Source organism: Chlorocebus sabaeus, chromosome 24, assembly GCF_047675955.1.
Source record: "Chlorocebus sabaeus isolate Y175 chromosome 24, mChlSab1.0.hap1, whole genome shotgun sequence".
NCBI classification, from domain to species: Eukaryota; Metazoa; Chordata; class Mammalia; order Primates; family Cercopithecidae; genus Chlorocebus; species Chlorocebus sabaeus.
In genome coordinates, this window is record NC_132927.1 from 56,035,696 (window position 1) to 56,059,062 (window position 23,367).

The 23,367-nt window shown below is 36.2% G+C and overlaps 1 protein-coding gene across 20 annotated transcripts in view; it reads left to right on the forward strand.

Annotated features, from left to right (window-relative positions):
• Positions 1-23,367, forward strand: part of NRXN3 (neurexin 3) — a 1,700,445-nt gene that overhangs the window by 1,518,041 nt on the left and 159,037 nt on the right. For 10 of the 20 annotated variants that reach the window (XR_012091017.1, XM_073011214.1, XM_073011205.1 and 7 more), the window contains 2 exons: positions 14,524-14,613; positions 19,980-20,287. Coding sequence is in view for 19 of the 20 variants with exons in the window: in XM_073011214.1 (XP_072867315.1) it covers positions 14,524-14,613; positions 19,980-20,287 (398 nt within the window). In the remaining variant the exon portion in view is untranslated. The remainder of the gene's footprint in view (positions 1-14,523; positions 14,614-19,979; positions 20,288-23,367) is intronic. The other 10 variants (XM_073011222.1, XM_073011221.1, XM_073011209.1 and 7 more) reach the window with 1 other exon arrangement.

A 23,367-nucleotide genomic window follows, 5' to 3' on the forward strand; every position in this document is an offset into this window, starting at 1 on the left:
AATATTATATTCGTATTGTATATTGATAATTTGCCAAGAGAGTAGATTTGAAGTATTCATACCACAAAGAAGAAAGAAAGGCAAGAGAGAGAAACGCTCACTATATGAGATGATGTGTATGTAACTTTGCTTGACTAGGGTCATTTCACTGTTTATATGTATATCAAGATTAAGTACACCAAAACAGCATACATACCTTAAATATATACATTTTTTTTAAAGCCAAACTAAGGCACACTGGGTTTTTATTTACAAATTAGGAAGCCCCTTCACAGTTTGCTGACCTCGATTTTGACTCCAATTAAGTTATCAAAGTTCTAACTACCAGAATAGAAAGCATATACTGCCAGAGGTGGCCCTATAGTACAAGAAAAGTGGTCACAGTTTTCTTAATCCTCTTTTAAAAAGGAAAGAAACATAGTAGGTAATCAGTAAATATTAAACTGTACAACTTAGGTTTTGGGAGCTTTCTGACTTCAATGACTGCATATACACAACAAAAATATAAGTTGTTATACAGCATCCTTGACAAGCATTGACTGTAAAGAATTTACTTTTATAACAAAAGAAAAATATCATTTGCTACAACACTTTGAAGCTTTTACTTTAGAAATGTTTCTTTATTGAAACAAATAAGATTTTATTGAAATATTTTTTATATTAGTAAGGTGACTATTGGTCTCAAAGGGTGGATTTCCAAGTACAATTAAACAAAATGATACATGGGAGGAAGAAGATTTCAGTATCCCTGACAGAAAAATACATATAAATCTAATATAGATATAAATGTAAAAAGTAAATCTACAATCTTAGCCAAGGTTTAGAAATCTTATTACTTCATTTTTATACCTGTGTAAAACTGTTGTGAGGTGCTGACTGTTTCAAATAAAATAAAAATTTATGTAAGTAAAATACAAACTAAAATAGAACGAAAATACCTTTAGGTTTACAAAATGAATAGCTGGATTATTTTACTGAATCTTTTCTGTGGTATGGGTGGCACCGTATCTCTAGAATCAGTAAAAATAAAGGCAATCCACAGAAAGAAAATATATTGTTCTCAGGGAGCAATTGAGCTCTCCTAGAGGAGGCAAACCAAGTGAAATCTAACAGTTTTGCTTCATTTTGTGACTTTCTCCCACTATGACCTCAGAATTTTGAGCTACAAGTAGGTCTATAAAGGGAATTTTGGAATACTCTTAATAGATCTGTTCTTGAAATAAGTCAACTAAACTGAGTGAGGTGCTTTGCCAACACATTAACTGAGAGTCCTGACCAACCCTGATCCCAGACCTTCACGGACAATTCTCTTGTTTTATTTCCATTTCCAGTGGTTGTATGTAATTCTTCTAAGAGACTTGTTCCAAGCCAACCTTCCTAGTGGTCTTGTTGAAATGAGATAGTGGTTGCAGATATCGTTGATGAACACATAGGCCAAAACATTATTGAACTATTCAGAAAGTAAATCTAGCTTATTCTTATTCTTATGCATAATTATATAACTGTAGCTTTCTGTCAGGTTACAGTGGCTTTAATTTTCTGGTCAAATAAAACAATCAGTATAATTGTACTTTGTTCCTCCCTCTTCTGGCTTCCATTCTTTGATTTGTGCCACTCACCACTCTCATTCTTCCAACCTCCCCCTACTCCACTGGCCCCTGCAGCTACTTAGAATAAGAAAGCTGTTGATTAAAGAGACCAAGAGTTTGAGCAATTACTGTATACTTTCAAACCTCACTGCCATTTGGAAGTGAAGTCCCAATTGACATAGCCAAACTGTAAGGACAGAAGCAACTCTAATACCTGCTTTCCTTTGTTTATAGCAACTGCTCAAATTCTCCTCTAAAAGTATTGCTATAAATCTCTGCAGTAGAAACTGAATAATAGGATTTGAACCATTATTCAATCAGACCAGGTTTAACTCCAGGTTAAGGAAAGAGGAGATCTACATATGTCTTTGCTATTCACCATGTTTAGTGTATATCCTCTATAATTCACAACCAAAAGTAAATCTTTGGACAGCATTCTTGGATTTGGGTTAGATGAAAAATTCCAATCCTTGTTCAGCAGTCTAAGCACTTGGGAGGATTCCAATGTGATTTTTTAAAAGTCACCATCCCTGATAGTCAGAATTAAAAACATTAAACCAAGAGGGCTGCAGTCTTTCTTCTCACCTGTCCATCTCTTGTCCTAATTACACCTTATACTTACTAATGTTGTAAGTGCTTTTTGACAAGACAGCAATGGTACATCAATAGCTACTGCATGAACTTGAGTAGGCAAATCAAGTCACTCAGAGGCCTTCTTTTAATCTCTTGGATCATTATTGCAAAGATAAAAGCAGGTTTCTGAAAGAGTGAAATTCAAAGGAACCTAGTAATTAGAATGGTGAAAATACTAGGTCACCTGGTCCATTTCTCTGCTTGGTTCAGACATTTCTATAGAATATGTACTAGTTTAATTTTATTCATCTAATTTAAAATGAGACACTTTATCTTTCTTCCACCAAGATAATAGATCTGTCTGATTTATCCTCTTTGGCTTAAAAAAATTTTTTTTTTCATTCACATCTTTTATTATTAGGGATGTCAGTTGAAATTATTTTGAATCATTTCTTTAAATCATGGATTTTTTTCTTATATCTCATATCTAGGAGCTATTTCTTGTTGCAAGGTGCAAAGTTCTATGGCACACACAAAAGCATGCTTTCATTTGAGATATTTGTAAAATCTCTCTATACACACACACCCATCAATGGGCAAATATAAAAAGTATTGCCTTTGCCTCAGCATGTAGTTAATATTCAGTGAATATCTTTAAATGTAAAATCACCTATAATCTTTAGATATATTCTTCAGATAGCCAAGATTTAATAGTATATATAAAGTCATATTAAATAGCTAAAAGAAGGAAGAGGTATTGCTATTTTTATGTATATATCTCAAATATTATAAAGGTTATAAGGACCTTTCTGAACATCTAAACCTTCAAAGCTAATAAAGGTTTGCTGTATACCTGCCCTCTTTTGAGGTGGCCAATAGTTGTCAACTTTTTGAGTATTCTTGAGCACTTAGGATATGTCAACGTTTGGTTTCATTGTGTGTTAAGGAGGGAATTACAGAAGTAGAATGGAATAAAAAGCTTACAAAAGAAAAAGCACTGCTTCTAAAGTGATTTTAATTTCATAGGAAAAAAATACTTTAAGGACTAATATTCAATGCAGAATAGTGGAATCTGGGTGCCAGATAAATATTTAACATTTGTGGATTTTACATAATCATTGACCACTTTCTTAAAAGTGTTTTTTTAAAGCCCTAATTAAAAAAAAAAAAATGCTATTCTGGCCATCACATTTACAGTGTGAATAATATTTGAGTCATGATATAACTATAAGTTACTTCTAATGATTGTTCTAATGATTGTCACTTGAATTGTAAATCACAGCATTTAGCAATGCTAATTGTCCTTACTTTTGTTGACCCCTTAGTCCCTGGAACTTGATCATTTTGGGCTCTTTGCTCTAGAGTCTAGCTGCCATTCACATGCTAAAGAAATGCCCCTTGAATATCAGCTATAACATCCTAGGGAAATGATTTCTAAACTCTTCTCAATGAGTTTTAAAAGGCTGCTTTTTGCTAATCCATAAACTTTAAAAGGGGCTGAAGAGGCAGTGTGACTGCTTTTTAAAAGCCAAGGTTGCAGGTTGGACACAGTGGCTCACACGTACAGATGCATGCCTATAGTTGCACCTATTTGGGAGGCTGAGGCAGGAGAAGGCGGGAGAATTGCTTGAGCCCAGGAGGTGAAGGTTGCAGGGAGCTAAGATCCTGCCATTGTACTCCAGCCTGGGCGATGAGAGTGCAACCCTGTCTCAAAACAAAACAGAACAACAGAAAAAAAGATAAAACTAAGGTTGCAAAGTAGGACTGTTTGTGTGCGTGTGTCTAATTTTGATCTTTAATCAGAGTTCTGGTTTGTTTTTACTGTTGTTTGTTAGTAGGGAATGTGGTGGAGGAATGCCTTTCTAGTCTAAGTATAGGTAGGGTATTCATGACTAGTAATCAAAGGGTATTCACACCCTGCAGGAACATAAATGGTTTTGTTTGGGAAAGTTACGGTTAAGGATGAAAGTGAAGGCCCTGTTTGCTCAGGAAAAAAAAAAAAAAAAGGTAATCCTTCAGTGCTCTCCATGAAATCATGTATGGAATGAAAAATTCATTGATGGGGTGAGAGGTCTTGGTGCCAGAAAGTCTTACTAGTAAATTCAGAATTCAGCCTGCTGTTCTTAGAGATCTTCTCTCCAATTCTCATCCAAAGAGTGATAGAAGGAGGTCAGATAAGTAGCACCTTGTCCCTTTAGGGAGCTACTTAACTCTACTCATTATTATCTTGGAGTCAATCCCCACCTCATTCCCTGTCCTTCCCCTAGTCTATGTCTAGAATCAAGGATCAGAGAAGCATCAACGCATGCATCAACCTTTCTCCGATTTTCCTTCCCTTTCCCAGCTCCCTCAGCCTTACCCTATCCTCTCAGGAACTGCATTATTGCATCTCTTCTTTTGGATTTGGTAATTCTTTCCTTAGACAGAGGAACAGGGCTAAGGATAGGCAACAGGGGCCCAGCTGTCCATGTCTCCATCCTTGCACCCCTAAGGCTTTTGCCACACAAACACCTTTGACTCCAGAGACTGCAACAGAGCTGCTTTCCTCCTCCTGCTGAGCCTTTATGGAAACCCTCATAGGAGATGGTGCTTCCTTCACCCACTCTCAGACCCTTGTTCTTCCTGGATCTCCTGAATTCCTAGCTATATCATTTAGGTTCGCTGCATTGCAAACCACTCCAAAACTTCGTTATTTATGGGCTCACATTTCCATGGGTCATGTGGGTGTTTTTTTCTCTTCTGGGTTGGCTTGGATGGAGCTAGATGATCTTGATGGCCTTATGTACCCCTCTGGGGCCTCAGCTCAGATGGCTGAGTAGGTTCACATGTCTGGGTTTCTTTTCTCATGGATGTTCACATGGCAATCTCAGGTGCACGCAGCAGGCAAGGGCAAGCATTCATACACAGATGGCTCTTCAAGCCTCTGCTTATATCACATTTGCTAGTGGCCCATAAGCCCAAGCAAGTCCCACAGCCCACCCAGAACCCCAAGGGTGAAAAGACAGATTCAAACTATCATGAGAGGAGTAACAGTCTCACTGCCAAGAGACAGATTTTGAAATGGGATTGTAGCTATTATTTTTTCAATTTAACACACTGGAAAAGAAGAAAGTCTCTGGTTCTAATAATCATATTTCCCTCATAAATTTTCTCCTTCCAACCCTGATTCAGGTCTCAATCTGAGGTTGGAAATCAGTACTTTTCACTAAGGGATTGTCCTTTCTTTTCTTTAGTACATGGCTTTTTGAAATTAATCTTGATTCTTTCTGCCATATCCCAAGCCTTACTTTTTTTCCTTTTCTCCATGTCTGATCATTTTGCTTTAAGTCAAATTGATTTTTTAAATGAAATGCCCATTTAAAAAATTATCCACATTCATGTTCCCTTGGATGCTTTCAAATATTTTATTTTCCTTTGCTTTTGGCATTTACGATCTATCAGTGTTATTTGTAAAATGTCTTATATTTGTATAGGGTATGTTCTCCCTTTCCTCTTTTCCTCTTTTCTTTTTAAACTAAGACAGTTATGTTATAAAACAGCCCCCATGCTGATCCATACTTTTCTCTAGATATTTCTCTGAGATCAGTACTTTGTTGTTTATCATTATCCGTTGTTTGTAGCCAGATTTGAGGCCATGTTGCAGTTCTCACAAACAAATCAATTTGAATTAATTTGCCAAGTAGAATTAACGAGGCATTATATGAATTCAAGATATACTACAACTACTGCATCCCCTGAGGTTATTTCTTCTCTGGGAAAATTTTGATTCTTGTATCACATTTTAATAGTGTATATCTGACCTTTGAATCTTGCACTAAATGATACATGGCTGCCAGCTGGTTTAATTTTTGAGACGCCTTAAAAATTCTATGCAGCCGAACAAATAGGAGTGTAGACAATTCTTTAATTATTAACTTTATGGGGAGAAAGTTGTCTTCAAGATCGATACTCTCTGATGCTTGCTTGTTGCTAGGAGTTCTTTTTCTAATGATGTTCTAAGCAGAAGTTTGAGAAACATCAAAATAGAGAAAATATATTTCTTAGATGGTCTTTGAGGTCTCCACAACCTAAAAATTATGGGCTCCTTCTTTCAAATTATAAGCTATAAATCCCAGCAAACTCTACTCCTGGAAACTGTTTTTGTTTAATTATAAAATGGGAAAGCATTTACTTTAAAGAGGGACCTTTGTGATTACCTGAAATTCCTTCACTCCCTAAATGGACATCTACATCTGTCACTAATATATTCTTTACCAAAAAGAATTTCCTTCAGACTATAAGGACGAATACCAACAAATTAAATATGAAAATCCAGTCCCCTTCCACCCCTCACACGGTGAGGAAATGGTAATAGAGTTCTTCAAAGAAACTCTAATTTCTGGGTCTTAGATGAATAACATTAGAAGTGCTAAACGAACTTGAATTCTAAGCCCCTTTAATGTTCGCTTAGAAATAATTAACAGGAGTCAGTCAGAATAGAAAACTAGTTTGGGAAAAGTGTCCTAAATTTTACATTGTATAATAGGATGAATCTCTTAAACTCAGGACTGATATATAAAACTTCTCCAGTGTTTCATTTGACCAAAAATTGGTACACATTTATTATGATGTGGTTGTTTAAGCAACAGTTGCAAATCAGTGTAATAGTCAGGCCTCCTGTGGGTGGTGACTAGAAAAGTAATTGTTACTTTTAGATCTTTTGGGAATAATAAATTCGTTCTTAGGCATAGGGGTTCAAGGTTGGTCTAAAATGTCTGCAATTTATATACACTGGCAATTCTATCAGATCTAAAGGGAAGGATTACTATGTCATAAGTTTCTTGAGCATCAGAGATATTAATAATGGCATGACTTTCCCTGTTCACGGGATGACAATATTCTTGTGTTCCTGTGTTTGTGCAGTGAAATTGTCCTCACAAACCTCCTCCCTGTCCTCTGAGCTGTGTGGGGACACCACATATGTATGTTTAAATGAACAGAATTTTTTAAAAAAACATCAAATATTCTGGCATTCTGGCTTCAAAAGCATTAGTTTGATGTTCTCCACTTAGAAATAAAAAACCAAACATGAGAGGAATGAGAGGAGATGGGGATGGGGAGTGGGAGGACGAGGGTAGATAGAAATAAAAGGAAGAACAACATTACAGGGAAGCGGAGATCACACAGAGGGTGGACACGTGGGAAGGCATGGATCACGGGGAAGAGTGAGCCCCAAAATAACACTGTGTGGCTTTTGCAGCAAGGAGGAAATAAGTGATAAGAGGAAAGGCACCTGGGGAAATCTTGAAGGGATCACATGTCAAACGGCTGAAGAGCAAACATTAAAGCTTTATTTTGAAAAGGATATTTGAAAATATTTGATACAAAAATTCTGTAGAGAAGTAATTCTTGTGGAGTTTGCCTTCTTTTTAGTTTACCTCTTCCGAATCAGGCACTTGTTGTAACAAATCATATATTGAGGGATTATTATGTGCCACAGATTTGCAACATGCTTTACATATACATTTCCTTTTAATTCTCACAACAATCCCATGTTGCAATTATTATGATGATCCCCTTTTAAATATGAAGAAACTAAAACTTAAAATGCACTAAGACATGGCTAAAACTAAGCATCGTTACCAGAAAGGAACTAGACAAAATTCAGACATTGAAATCAACTACTGTAGCTTCAGTGTACATTTCAGAATAATTATAGAAGGAAAGAAAGTGACAACATTTAAGGAAGGAAAGCAAATGTTATGGTCAGTTTATGTTTTGTTAATTTATAACATGGCATTTTTGAGAGGGGGTCTTAAATAAAGAATTGGTGCCAGGTTGACCTGGCATACTGAAGAAAGTTTCATTTGAAGTTGCTTGAAAATATTCTCTTAAATTATAGGAATGAATAAAGAGGTTGCAATCTCCTGGGCCTAGTTTTATTAACCTAACTGGGATTGAAAGTATCCTTGATGAAGAGAAACCCTAGGAGAAATGAGCTTCAGGAAGTGAGTTACAAATGGCCTCAAAGTACAGAGAAAGGATAATGATTGGTAATATATGTTGTAATTATTGCATCAAAGTAAATCATTTTAGTATCATAATACCTCAGCAGAAATGGATCTTTGATTTGTTTAGGGTGTGAAAGAGAAGTCTAATATTAACATGTATGCACAAAACATGTATATTCAACCAGCAACAAAGGTCAAGGAATAGGGCATGAACATTTGGACAGTTGGACATAATATACCAGGGTTACATCTCTAGCATGGTTTCATTCCCATTCCATAGTCTATAAGATATTTGGACATGATAGACTAGGCGTGGTGGCTCATGCCTGTAATCCTAGAACTTTGGGAGGTCGAGGTGAGCGGATCACAAGGTCAGGAGTTCGAGAGCAGCCTGGCCAACATAGTGAAACCCCATTTCTACTAAAAATTAGCTGGGCATGATGGCACATGCCCATAGTCCCAGCTACTCGAGAGGCTGAGGCTGCAGTGAGCCGAGATCACACCACTGCACTCCAGCCTGCCCATCTCAGAGAAAAAAAAAAAAGATATTTGGACATGATAACTAAATATCTACAGGCTCATCAGTGAGACAACATAGGCAGAGGCTAGAGCTCAATGAAATTATCAAGACTGAAAAATGTTTTGGAAGGCTGTCAAGGCGAGGATTTACACTCACTCCCATCCCCATGCTGTTTCAGCCTCCTTACTGGGAGAAAGAACTTTCTTTTCTAAGCCTTAGACAAGTGTTAGGGAAAGATCCTAAGAATTAAAATAAATCAAAGGCTCTCTCAACACCCAACCTCTTTTGGCTCCCCACAAGCTAAGCCCTTGCCTGAGATATTGCATTTAATTTGGATAAAACCATGCAACATAGATAATACCTTTTTTAAAAAAAACAGATGAAGACACCAAAACTCACCTAGATTAAATAAATTGCCCAAGTTCACAAAACTGATAAATGTCTGATTGGACTTGAATCAAAGTTCATCTGACTCCAGTGTTCCTTTCACTCATGTTTGGGCCATCTTTGCTTAAACAGTTCAACTAGCACAGCCTAGAGTTGGTAAATCCATACTACAACTTTAATTTAGGAAGAAAATGGTACTGTCTACCCGTATATATTTGCCATTATCAGAACATATCCACAAGACATGTAGAGGTGAGCTTTATCAGCCAACTTGGTGTAGGCCAGGGTGATTTGCCCTTCTTTCCAGGGTCTCCCTGGCTCAAGGAACCCCTTTAAAAGCTCCCTTACTTAACAATTCCCTTGTTCTCTGGATCTATTAATTTACTTCCCCCAAGCCGATCAGTTTTCTGTTCCAAGACATTCATTTCTTTACTTTGGCACATTGAAGGATCAAGGCTCGCAACATATAAATAGTTCTTTTTTCTTCTGCCCCAAAGGTGTGTAGTGAGGATTAATGAGATGATGCTTATAATTGCATTTTGAGCTCCTTGGTCGAAAGGCACTTTATAAATACAAGATATTAGTTCTTTGCTGAGATCCATCTATCACTTACAAGCGGCCAAATATTCTAGATGGCCTTTGGGTGCGCAACACCTCCCTCCTCTGACTCTGAGTTGGCCTGGGATAATGCCAGAAATGTGACTCGAGCCAAGCTCAGAGTTTCTGGAGTTCCCTTCCTTCAGTGTCATATACTTTCTCTGAAACTTAGAAAGCGTTCTTTGGGGAAAGACACATGGCAAGAGCCTCTAAACTGCCCTAGTACTTGAGGGCAGCAGTACCACTACATTGATTTTCTTTTGCCTCTGGTTTTAATACATAGCATTTATTCTTTGAGTGTTCATTAGACCCACAGTCTGATTTTTTAGTGTCAACAAAGCAATAAAGAAAATATTTTTCCTCCGTTATTTCAGGGCTCAAGACAAAATTCAAAAATACCTTTGGCATTCATTTTGCACAGATGAACGTTGTTAGGATATTCCTATTAGCATGTCCATGTGCTTGACAACATCTCAGCTGGTATTAATAGTCTACCTACAAGAAAGTGCTTTCTGCCAGCCTGGTGCAAATTGGTAGAACCTTTAAGCCACTCTTTCTCAACTTAGCAGCAGTATATCATCATTACCTGTGGCTGGACCAAGAAATCACATTTGTCAATGCCTGAATTGCTCTTTTACTTTCAGTGGTTTTAGAAATCCACTTTGTTTTGGAAATGGGTTTAGCTGAGTATGTTTTAGAAGATACAGAAACATATAAAGTGATAGATAAGAGATTTAAGGGAATATTAAGGATGTTACATTTTCTATGGTCAGTTGCTCTTTGGAAGATGACTTTTGTGGGACCAAATGGAATATGGTCATCTTTTGAATGAAGGACTGATAAGGTAGTGAGATGAGGGAAGCACACCATGGAACTAATGAGCTTCCTTCTGATCATTAGAAAAGAGTTGAGTAATATTAATAAAATAGTTTAAATATGCTATACGCCCTGTTATTCTATACTAAGTCCTATGGTAAATTGAGAAATGGGGAAACTGAGGCCAAATGACTTGCCCAAGGTCACACAGCTAATAAGTGATAAAGTTAGAACTCAAAACCAGATTTGTCTCCAGAGCCCATGGTCTTAACTCCTATGCTGTATTGATTATGGCTTTAAGAGTATTAGTATACCTTCTAATTAAATAGGACCCATGTTTGGACCAATAAAGCATAAGCACAGTGTTGTAAAATTTATTTTCCATGCTACACAAAAGCTCTATTTTTTCAGTTTTTCACTTGAAATAAGTGTATTCCTTGGAGACTGTTAACAAATTTTGAGTCTCACCTTAAAGAGGGATTGATGTATATTCAGGCCTACTCAAGGGTCAGTTTGCTTTCCGTGTCTTTCCCTTTTCCTTTTATCCTAAGTGGATTCACCGAAAGTGGAAAATGTGAGGTTGGAGTGTAAAGGTTGGAACTATGAACCAGTTGGGCTTCAATACTTTCACCTCAAAGTATTCTGTTCTTCACAATATTATAATTCCACAGTGCATATGCTTGTTGCACATGTCTCCAAGAATTGAAATACTTGATATTAGAGCCAGTGGGCCAAATAAAAATGACCAGAAGAGGCCAAATGTATAACATTCTCAATCCCTTATCAAAAATAGATGGGAATAAACACACATATAATTAAGTACAATAAAATGTGACTAATATGTTTTTTTCCAAAATCCAGTCCCATATATGTGTCGGATCCACAGAAGTAATTTAAGAACGGTTTATTTGAAGATCTCTTTGTGCAATTTATAGATTTCTCAGTGTGCTTAAGAAATGAAGTTATTACATTTTTTCTCTAATTAGTAATGCACGTATGCCTACTTTTAATGATATTATGATTTTACTACTCATAAGGCCATTCTTTCTTGAGTATAGTCATCACTTTCTGTTGAAGAATTGATTTCACACTTTGTTTAAATGTGCATACTTGTTGCTATATGAAATGTATGACTGAATATCATTAAAGATTTTATAAGAACGTATGTGAATTTGGTGAGGTTTTTTCAGCTTTTAGAGTAGCCCTGTGTAAGAATACTTATGTTTAGAAGGTTGTTTGCTCTTCATTCCAACTAGCAAATGAGGCATGGGGCAAATAATTCATTCTCATGCACATGTTTCTAAAATAGTTCTTACTAATGTTTGAGATAAATTAAAATAAAAACCAACAAGAACATGAAAAGAGACTAAGAACAATGTTAATGCGGCAATTTAAACAAATTTGGTTTTCCAAATGACCTTCCATCTTTCACAACTTTTAACAGCATGCAAGATTGCTATCCTTAGTGCCAGATATTATCAATCTGGTGTGGAAAACTTAAAACTTTTTTCTAAATGTCTTTAAAGCTGAGGTGGAGAAGAATGACTTTCTGTCACTTTCAGAAGGGTCTAAGGTTGAATCATGGCCATGCTGTCCTTCCCCATGTCACCTACTGTTTATCTAACTTAGTTATTTCTTTTTCTAGCCTGTATCATGCCCCCAGATTATTTTCTATGGTGCTTTACATTTGAAAGAGAGTAGATGATGAGGGTGGGGATGCTTAGGAGGGCCAAGAGCCCTAAGTATTTGGAGGAAGTAAATTAATACAGCTTCTTAATTAATTTGGTGCAATTAAATTCTAGACATTTGGAATTTTAGTTACTTCTGATTTTGCCCTGCATTTTGCTAAGAATATGTAGCTTTATTCTTGCTATTGACTTCACTAATCTATTCCATAGTGAGTAGCATGAAGGTCATTAATATATTTAATGTGTAGCCAACAATGGCAGATACAGAAAACCCAAAGTATAGGATACATTCAAGACAGATCTGGCCCAAGCCAGTTACCTTTTCTCAGTATGGTATTCTGTTGTGTCTAAAACCCTGGGGGATGAATGAAATCCTTTATGGTATCTGCCACCTGTAGAGTAGGATTATGAGTTACAGATGTAGGTTTGTTTCAAAAAGGTACACGTTCTTTTTCTATGAAAATATCTAAAAAGTTTACCCAACTTTATTTTTAATGAATAGAATGTTGTACCAAGACCTACCAAGGTAGACTATTATAATGATCTCTAATCAATAGCTATAGTCTTTCACCATGGGCTATTGAAGCACCAAGAAATTAAGTTGTCTTTCTCTTTTTCCTCCTTGCCTGCCCTCTCCATTGTTTTCTATGAGAAATGATTCCTTGAGGAAAATTTTAAATTATCCACTGCAATTCAAAACTGTTAATTGTTTTTATTGCATTTTATTTTTTGATACATTAATGTGTTATACCCTGTACCAACCAGATACGGTCCCAAAACATAGGCTAGAAGCAGATTCATAGTTGCCTGTTTTATAAGTTCTTATTTTTAAAATTCCTGGTAGTAAAGATATGAGTCAGCTTCTTAGAATAATTTGTCTATATGAGAAGTGAATGGGGAACCTTGTGAACATCCTCCAGTATTGCTACCCTTTTCCCATCCTACACCCCCACCTTCCCAACACAGAAGGTAGGTACAAGTTTATTCCCAGGTGGAATCTTCCCAGCCAATAATGACTCCTATATGGAGATGGCCCTGCAATTGAAATGCTTTAGCATGCCCCTATTCATTTGGTCTGATGCTATATGCAATTCTAATATTCTTTATGGCTTTAAGATTTCTTTGTAAATTGTTTCCAGGCCACCTGGTTTGAGATTTTTCTTTCATTTTTAATATTGGTAATTTGGAATGGAGTTCCCCAAGTTGCAATATAGGCCTGTGAATCAAAGTAATGAATTACAATTCACTAATTTCTGCCAGATCAATGTGAGGTTGGTTGATGAGATAGAACAGTTCCCAAGGCATGGCTTCATCATTTTGTTATTTGAAGCATATTCATTAAGGGTGTATCTCCACAGTACCACTCTCCAAGTCTGTCCTAATTATGGAAACCATTCAGCAGTGGTAATAACAGTTATGAAGGAAGAGGGAGGCATACTAGTAGTTAAAACCATTATGTTTGAGCCTTGAAACTAATTAGATATTTCATGCTTGGAAGAAGTATTCCTAACAGGCTTTATGAATGGATGCTTATGCAGGAAGGCCCTCTCATAGTAAGGTAAGGGAGAGAGGAAGGGAGGGAAGTGGAGGGAGGCTAAAAATATACAAAATCAGTGTCTATTATAAAATATAGGTGCTCAAAAGGCTACAAATGTTATATCCCTATATTTATAATTATCTCTATTTCCAGACTTTTGAGTTTCCTTATTTTTACAAATGTGGAACAAATCTGGAAAGACAGTGATATAAAAGGTTATCCGTACTGATCTACCTCTTTGACATAGGTAGTGAGATGCAAGGACACCCTTTATGGAATAAGAAGTCTCCCTTGGCCATCAAGGCTTAAATTGTCCTCTCTGCCTTCCCTCTGTCAGAACATAAAGCCGTTGCAAACACTTGAGAGGAGAAGAAAAGAAAAGACATGGCCCTGTGTTTCTGATGGGAATACAGTAGATTAATAGTGGAGCTTGCCTGACTGTGGAGTGAGGGTTCCCTCTCAGACGTGAAACTGATCTGACAGCTAAATTACTCATGGGTCAAGGAGATCCTTGTGCCTCAACTGGCCCAATTAAGGTTTGGTTGAGATGAGACAGAGAGAGAGTGAAGATAAAACAGCCAAACCACTTAAGGATTCCCATTCCGTGCCACTTTTCTAAAACATGATGGAGTACTGCATGGCTAAGACTAACCGGACCTTTAAACCTATCGACCAAGGGCAGAGTGACTTCAACTCCACCTCTACTAAAGATAAATTGATATCTATCTCTAAAAACTTCATAAAACAAACCAAAAAACCTAGGATGTTTTTTAATGACTTATTGACTTTTCAGATTGTTCTTTAAGCTGTTTTTTAAACTTTAAAGGCAACACTGATAATGAACGCTTCCAAATGGTAAAACAGAAAATCCCCTTCAAATATAATCGGCCTGTAGAGGAGTGGCTGCAGGAAAAAGGTAACCGTCATTAAAACTTTCATTTTAAAATCATTTGATCCTAAACCCTCATTTTTAAAGCCTGCAAATAAATGTTCCTTAAATGATAATCGCCTGCTGCATAAATGACTGTTTTAATTTTCATTATAATTTGTGTCAGCTTCCACCTGCCATATGTTGATAAATCATGCTATAATACATTGCCATTAAAATACAGTTAAAGGGACTAACTTCTAGCCTGCTATCAGCATGACAAACACAAACAAGAAATTCCAGGAACTTCTAAAACAGAAATGTATTATGGCAATTTAACCACTGCATGACATTATTTATTAATTTGTTTTAAATTACCTTTTACACCAAAGCTTTCTAAAGAAGTTTCAAAAGTGCTTTTTAAACTTACACCTTGAAGCTGTTTTGGCTTGAAGCATGGTTAACAAAACAAACAAACAAACAAAAAACCATAGATTGACTCTTGTAACTTAAACTACTTAAAACAAATATTATAAGGGGAGCATTTTTTTTAACATTTGTTCTTAAAAGATGAAAAAGATGAATTTTGCCTTTAAAACCTACAGAGGCAAAATTATTTTCTAAGAGATTAATTGTGTCCTAGTTGCTGACTGAAACTAAAAACAAACACAAACTTATTTTACACTTTGGTTGTGTGGATACCCTTGTGTATTTGATGTTTTATGCAACAAAAGTGTAAGTAGTTAATATAACGAGTTGGAAAAGGAAAGGTTCATGAAAGGCAAAACAGCAGTCTCTGATTTGCTGGAGACAACAACCACTGTTAATAAAAGAGGGCAGCGGTTATAACTGATGTTAGAATTTTCCTGTGTAGCTTCTAGCTGTTAGGAAATAAACCATTGTCTTTCAACAAAAAAAAAAGTCTCTAAGAAGATATTTACTCTTTTTTGTTATTGTTGAGCCAATATAAACTACTCTTGTCTCAACATCTTAAGGGAGCTCTTAACACTTGTAGAGATTTCATTGAGTTATATAGAAGAAGTAACCAGGTATATTACTTAGTATACAACTTAAAGAGCAAAGGACTATTACAGTTTTAAGTTGGAGGAAGACATTCAGACCTTTAAACGTGGAAAATCCTCACGGAGTCTTAACTGTTTGCCCTGTTTTTAATGTATGTGGTCTAATTAAAAATAAGAATAACTCTAAAAAGCAAATAATTTTGTTTAGTAATCATCAGCTCATAAAGTCCCTTTAACATTGAAGACAATGATTGCCTCACTTTAAACAGGAAAAGCAAACTAGATGCATGTCTGAGTCTCATGTGCCTGAGAAACTTTTTTGTTTCTTTCAATTTTATGTTAATAATATTTTATTTTACTCCATTGCCTTTTAAGTCTAAGTTTAATAGCATGCCAGGCATTTTCATTTGTATAAACCATTATAAAGTTATTAATAGGCTTTTAGTTTTTCTTACAATAGAATTGTTATCCGTTGGCTTTCACATAAAAAGATGCTTTCAAATATACAAGTTGAGGGGTTGGGATGGGGGGAGGGGTGGTTGAGGTGGGATGGGGGAAGATATCCTAGTTTCTTAATTAAATATGTGTATGATTATATATGCATATAATATTGAAAAGAATTATTTTCAAACCGTGAGTTTCTCTTCTACATTTTGTTCGCTGAAAAAAAATGTTTGTTGTAATTTGGGTGAGTAACATCTATTCATTCTATTGTCTTACCTCTTCCTCTGCCTAGCTAACCCTCCCTTCAAGAGGAATAAAATATACCAAAGACTTGTAAAGACAATGAATATAAAGGGTAAAGATAGATGGATGATTAGACAGATGCATTTGGAAGTATTTGGAATGCCTCTTTGGAGTTATTTCTGTCACTGGGGAGGAGAAATGGGTCATACCTTTCCCAAGTCTCTTTTCTGACTCTGTCTACTATTGACTAACTTCTGACCTTAGACAATCCACTTAACCTCTCTATATCTCAGATTTCCCATCTGAGGACAGGAAAAATAATACTGCCTATTCCCCAACGGTGTTCTGAGGTTTAATTAATTAGTCTTTGTGCAACACTGACTGGAGACATGCAAAGATTTAATTTAAGCAGTATGTGAACTTGGTGTCCAAATGAGGTAATAATTAATGACTTCTAAGAGGATGGGCATCTAAAACAAAAAGTAACCTGCTACAATTCCTGTACTGGTGTTATAACAAAATTTTGTATTAAGAAAGATAAAATAGTTCTCAGATTAGGATATATATACATAAATATGCATATGTGTATGTGTGTATATATATATGTTTTATGTACATATAATGGTCAGTTATTATCAGTTATTATAAAAATCTGATCATAAGCCATGAGTGAAAATAATGAGAATAATGAGATCTGGCATTGATTTTGTGAAATCTTGGGCAAATGATAAAAAGAAACTGGTCTGAGTTCTTCACATTCTTCATAGGGAATGAAGTGATTGTTATTTCTGTTATTCACTAACCCCTGTTTATCTGAGAGATAAATTGATCAGAAGAAGGGATGGCAACACACTGAGAGTGCTCTACTATTCCTTTACTGATTGCTTGCTTTGCCATTAACCACCTAATCCAAGGTACAGGGGGCTAGGAAAGGGTTTTACTACAGCAGAAAAGCAGATCTAGCCAGAAACAGACCATGAAACAAACAAGCAAACAGAAAAACCAACATTTCCTATGGCAAGATGAAAAACTGAAACATAGAGAACCCCCTTTACTGTCGCAGTCCACCAGGGTCTTATTCTCAAGAGGTGATGAGTCAGATCTCTCTGGGAAAGTAGCTGTAGTCAGAGTAGAGGGGCAGTTTAATCTTGCAGCCCAGGAAACCTGCCTTGCCTTTCCTGATGCTTGGGTCAGTCTTGAACAGGCAAAGAGCACTTTGTGGAGTGAATGATGGCAACTGAAATGAAGGAGACTCATCATCTCTAGCCAGTGTAATTCGGCTTTGCATTTCAGTTTTCTCTGACCCTCTTTTTATTTGTAAGCATTGGCATAATAACACCACTGGAGAAATAAGATGAGAAACTATTATAGAGGTTATCTATGTGAAGTATTTTCAAGAATATTAGAATGTGAGATTTTCTACCGGTAATCAAGTATAACTGTTAACTTATCACCAGTGCTGAACTATAAACAAAATAAAGAGATGGATAAATATCATGATTGGCCAGCAGTTGTGTGTACAGAAGGTATCTCTTGGCATTAAGGCTATCTAATGTAAGACACTGAATTTTTATCCTAGAAATCTTCTACTAGGCAGCTGCTTCTAATTTATTATGTTAAGCTGCTTCAAATGCCTCTGTGGGGTTGAGGGAGAATTTATTTTCCCATTCCATCATTTCATTTCTTTTGTAGTAAGCTCAGGGCTTCCAGAAAACAAACAAACAAACAAACAAACAAAAAGACAACCATTAACAATAAACAGTAAAGAGGTATGAACTCCAGCAGATTACTTAGTGTTATTATGCATTGAACTTTCTGCTGCATCTTGTGTGAAGAGGACAGAGGACAAAATACAGACAATGATGCATATGCACAACACACTAAATGAATTGCTGAGAAAATGATGGTAATCTATGAGATCTGTTTTGATTGCACCCTTGGGATCCGGGTAATTCTGTAATCATTAAGGCCAGGAGATCCCATTTTCGGATTCTGGAGATTTTTATAAAGTACAGATCATTTTCACTGTAACAAAATTCTCTGGCCAATTCACCATACTGCAGTGTTGAAAGCTTCCGGAGGGGTATTATTTAGAAATCATTCTTGATTAATGGGCACTATGAGTCACCCAGTGAGCAGAATTAACTCTTGTCTAAGGAGTTTCCTCTGACAGAAGAGCATTCTCTTCTCTGCCACTTCCATTTCTTTCATCATTACACATTGAGAAGGTATTTCACATTATACACCAGGAATTCAAGGATAGGTCAACATTGTATAGCCTTGAAGACCATATAATAGTGGTAGATTTTTAAAGCCCAAACATGACATTATCCCTCTATTCATATTGAAAATTATAAAGCAAAAAATTCAGTTGTTAAAACACTCTCCTTTTTATTAAGTAGCCAGAAATAACAAAATTGTTTCTAGTTATTTCTAGCTAAGGTAATTCATGTGATTAGATTAAGAATGAGTGGAGCATTTTTTGATCACTAAGTGGAGAAAAATTCAGAAGGCATATATTTAATTCCATTAATACGTCTTTCTTTTTTCCTTTCTTCATATGTAAAAGCAAGATGAATTAATCTGGAGAAATAACAGTAAAGAAGGCCTTAGCATGTTGCTGTTCTGATAAATTGCAATAAGTTTTAAAAAGCCCTTTGAGTTTTCTTGGGAAAAAAAATCTCGTACTTGAGAGACAGTTTTATAAGTAGAAAGAGTTGGGAGTAATTTTAGTTGGGTTTCATTCTTCTAAACTCTATACTGGTATGATTTTTTATTTTGATACTTTTCAGAGTGGTATAAACGGTGTCAACGTGGAAACTCGAAATAAAGTGAGCTACTGATACTCTTCAACTCATTAACACACCTCTATGTCATTTTAAGGAGTTTTGTGTGTTGCTTTCATCATTAATACCCATCCACTTTAAAAAAATGTATTAAATCTGAAGGATAACTTCCCCAGGACTGGAGCATTACCAATATGCTTATATTTCATACTGAGGGAATACTTTAGTTGTGGGTCCATAATCCATTCTCCTAAAAACAAATTAATAGAGATAGGAATTTATCTCTCATGATTTTGTTAAACAGAAAATAGAATATTATGCCCTATGAAGATTTATAGGAAATGTTTGGTGATGAGAAATGATATGTTTGGTGACTAGTAGTTCATTTTTACAAGTATGCAATGAATCCAAGTCTCTTAAAATTTAATTTCAGCTAATTTAATTATCAGACCTAGTTTTTAAATTTAGTTTTCTGAGTCACCTCACTGAGTTTTTTTGGCCATATATAATTCTTTTCATTCTCATTATTTTACTTCATAGCTTTAAAAATTAATGCAGTAGGTATCTGTAATTTATGCTGGTCATCACCTGATTTGAGTGTTTCTTTCTGTCATCCACAATTATATACCCAAGAAGACTGTAATACCTCTTATCATTGAACCAAGTTTTCTTCTTCCTCACTATAAAGAAAGAGAGACTTGATTGTTCAAGTTATCAAAGATTTTCAGCTAGACAGTGGAAGAGATAACCATAATGAAATGTTACTTGCTAATGTCAGTACTGAGGTTTTGTTGTCTATTTTTTCCTCCCCTTCAGTTGCTCAAGGAAGCCTGTTATGATGCCTGGTCCATTCAGACCAGGTAAGGCAAACAGGGAAAATGTATGAGAATAATAATGTTTCCTCCACCCAACCCACTAGGCCGGCAGTTAACCATCTTCAACACTCAGGCGCAAATAGCCATTGGTGGAAAGGACAAAGGACGCCTCTTCCAAGGCCAACTCTCTGGGCTCTATTATGATGGTTTGAAAGTACTGAACATGGCAGCTGAGAACAACCCCAATATTAAAATCAATGGAAGTGTTCGGCTGGTTGGAGAAGTCCCATCAATTTTGGGAACAACACAGACGACCTCCATGCCACCAGAAATGTCTACTACTGTCATGGAAACCACTACTACAATGGCGACTACCACAACCCGTAAGAATCGCTCTACCGCCAGCATTCAGGTAGGCCTTTTTCCAAGTATTAATTGCGTCTGCATTTTTGTCTTTGAAACATTGTTATCATGGTCATTGTTTTATGTAGCTGAAGAGTTTGAATTACCATGTAAGAAGGATGCCTGCCGATACTCATAGTAATGAGACCCAGGAGAAGAGAAAGGTGAAGTCATTGCTAAAGAAGTTATAAAAGTCTGTGGCACTCATGGGTTGTTATTCTTATTGTATTTATCACTGAAATAGTAAAGTTGTTATTCAAAATGAGCATTGGACTACACTTTCAGTATGAAAAACTCTCTCCTTTAATTTTATTACCTTTTCTTTTCAAATAGCAGAAAGGGAAAGGAGGGGAAGGAAAATTTGTTATCATATGAAAGCCTATATCCTAGTTCAATTTCATTCACGTTCTCCAGATGGCTTTGATGTAACATGAATCATTCATTATTGAGGTCAATGGGTACCATTAAATCAGGGGCAGTTAAAGTTAGAAGTGCAACTAATCCTTGTAAAATGCAGTCTTTGTGTTTGTTATCAAGTCCTGATTAATCAAGTGTCAGGTTTGTGCCCATTTTGTTTTCTTTATATTTGATCCAGATACTAATTACAGTTGAAAATTTGAAGGTTTGAGTTTGGCTATACCGGAAGTCCTTGTTTTTGTGGCAATTTTTTTTTCCATTTGAAAGTAATTATATCCAAACTAAGCTTAATACTTTGCTGACTCCCTTGGCATTTAATAAATCTAGTTAGTAGGGGGCAGGAGGTTAACTGAGTTATTAACCTTAAATGCTCTGGCATACCATAAGACATTCCAGTCGCTTGTGGGACAATTACTTACCCCTAGCCTAGTTAGTGTTATAGAACATTCAGTGGATTAGCACTTGTCCCATTTGCTTCTTAGTTTTAAGACATTATCCAGGAGCTCAGTTGTGTCTTAACATCACCCTTACATTGACTCCAATGGACATTGTTAACTTAAAGTCAATAGTCAATTATACCACCTATATGTTCCCATTTTTCAGAATTAAATATATGTGAGCTAGGTAATGGTAAGTGTATTATCTGTTGCCTTCCTTTTTCCTTTTCCTTGAGCAGAGACAGCTCTTTACATGTCTCCATAGTAACAATTTGAAGTTGTATATGCTGACAATGTCATAAGGGCAATTTTACGGTTTTCAAAAGGCTTCTAAAAACCTGGTTAGCATAGCACTGTTACAGTCACACATGCTATTACATGCATACCTACACACATGCTCAAGAGAAAAAAAAAATAGCTCTTCTCTACTGATATTAAACCAATAACTCCTGATGCTTTGCTCTACTCACTGAAAAGAAGATAAAAGGCAATGTATATTTCTATTATGACTCTCTCTAGCTCAAGAGCAGATCTGTTTATTGCTGGTGAAAGGATAGTTCTGTCTGCACAGGCCTTGGCAGACTTGTTTTGTTTCTGTCAGAACGTATTCTGCTAACTCTGTGGGAAGCAGAGAAGCAAATGGGTTTTTCTTCATAGGAATGGCTGGTCCTGCAGTTCTTTTTAAGTCCAAATTTTCACTGACCTTGAGATGATTTAATGTTACATGGGGATTTGGGAACCAAGCCGTAGTAATTATTGGTTTTTGGCTTTCCCTCCTGTAGCACATACATAAATGGGAATAAACTGGGTGAGTTCCTAAAGTCTTTCCACAAACTAAGAAAGTCAGAGCTTTGGAAGAAAAGTAGGGTACAAGATACAAAATCTTGCTAGTGATTATAACTCTAAACATTATAGAACGTATGGCCATTTTAGAGGAAGTGAACAACTGGGAATGCCTTCTCCAACAGCCTCTCTCTGGCGTGTGTTTCTTTAAGTCCAGTCATAATTGAACTACATCTACATACTTTTCCTTTTACTTCTACCAAGTCTACAAAAATGAGTTATAACCCTGTTGAGACTCTTTGGTTTTAAGGCTAAGTACATCTTCTTGGAGGAAAGCTAATAGCCTACAAGAATTGATTAGACTGGGATGAGGGGTTAAAAAAGCCCTGGATTTTTTGAAGGACTAATTAGAGGAAATAACTTTGTGTCAAGGGATTTGGAAATCTTTTTTGTTCTTGACCACTAGTCATCAGAACTCTGCCCTGTGCTCCATAAAAACTTAATAGCCTCATGTTCAAGCCGAGTCTGGTCTTAAACACATTCTGTTGATCATGCCAAACCTATGTTAGGACTAGGAACCCAACAACTACTGAATTCTATTCAAGGTTTAGGACAATTCCCAGACTCTAGAGACTGCAGGTAAGGAAGGTCCTTCCCGGATGCATTAATATGCCTGTGTGACCCCACTACTTTTCTTAGATGAGGAGGATTCATAAAGGTCTGATCTCTGGGAGATACTTCAGAAGTGAGTGGGGAAAAAAGGTAGGGAAGACTGGATTTCATATTCACTTTTTTATCTATATGTGAAATCATACATAGAACATTTTCCAGATGATACCACTGTCTGTCCTCTTTTGCTTTAATAACATTATTAAAGCAAAGTTTTCCTAAAATGAGACTCCTCTAGGAGAAAGAAATTAAACGCATGGGTCCACCAGTATAAAAACCTGTCTGTTAGAAAATCTTCTAGTTCTTTCTTAAAGCAAAAGTGAAGAAAACATCCTTTCAGGAGTTCTTTTCTGGTCAACCTGGGTTAGTGTTGATTTCAGATCAAAGGAAAACTGTAAAGTGCTTTCAGTGCTGCTCTTAACTGTGCGTGAATGTGAACAAGTAGTTTTTGAGATGGTATGTCTCTCTAGCATTATAGCCTCTTAGAAGTAATTGGTGCTTTGATCTTTCTGATTCCATTTTGTTACAGGTAAGAGTGTAGAACTATCTGTGAATAACCTGAATGATGTTAATTTACTCATAGCAATCATGCCCAAGCATCAGGTCTTGATCCTACATTGAGAAGGGTATCTCTAGGTACTCTATTGAATTAAAAAAAATTAAGATGTGCATTGAGAAAGCAGGTGTGTGAATGATAATTCTCAAGTAAAGGCCTGGTACTTCGTAAGTGCTCAGTAAATATTTACTGAATACATCTGAAAACAAGACAGGCTTTATTACCTAC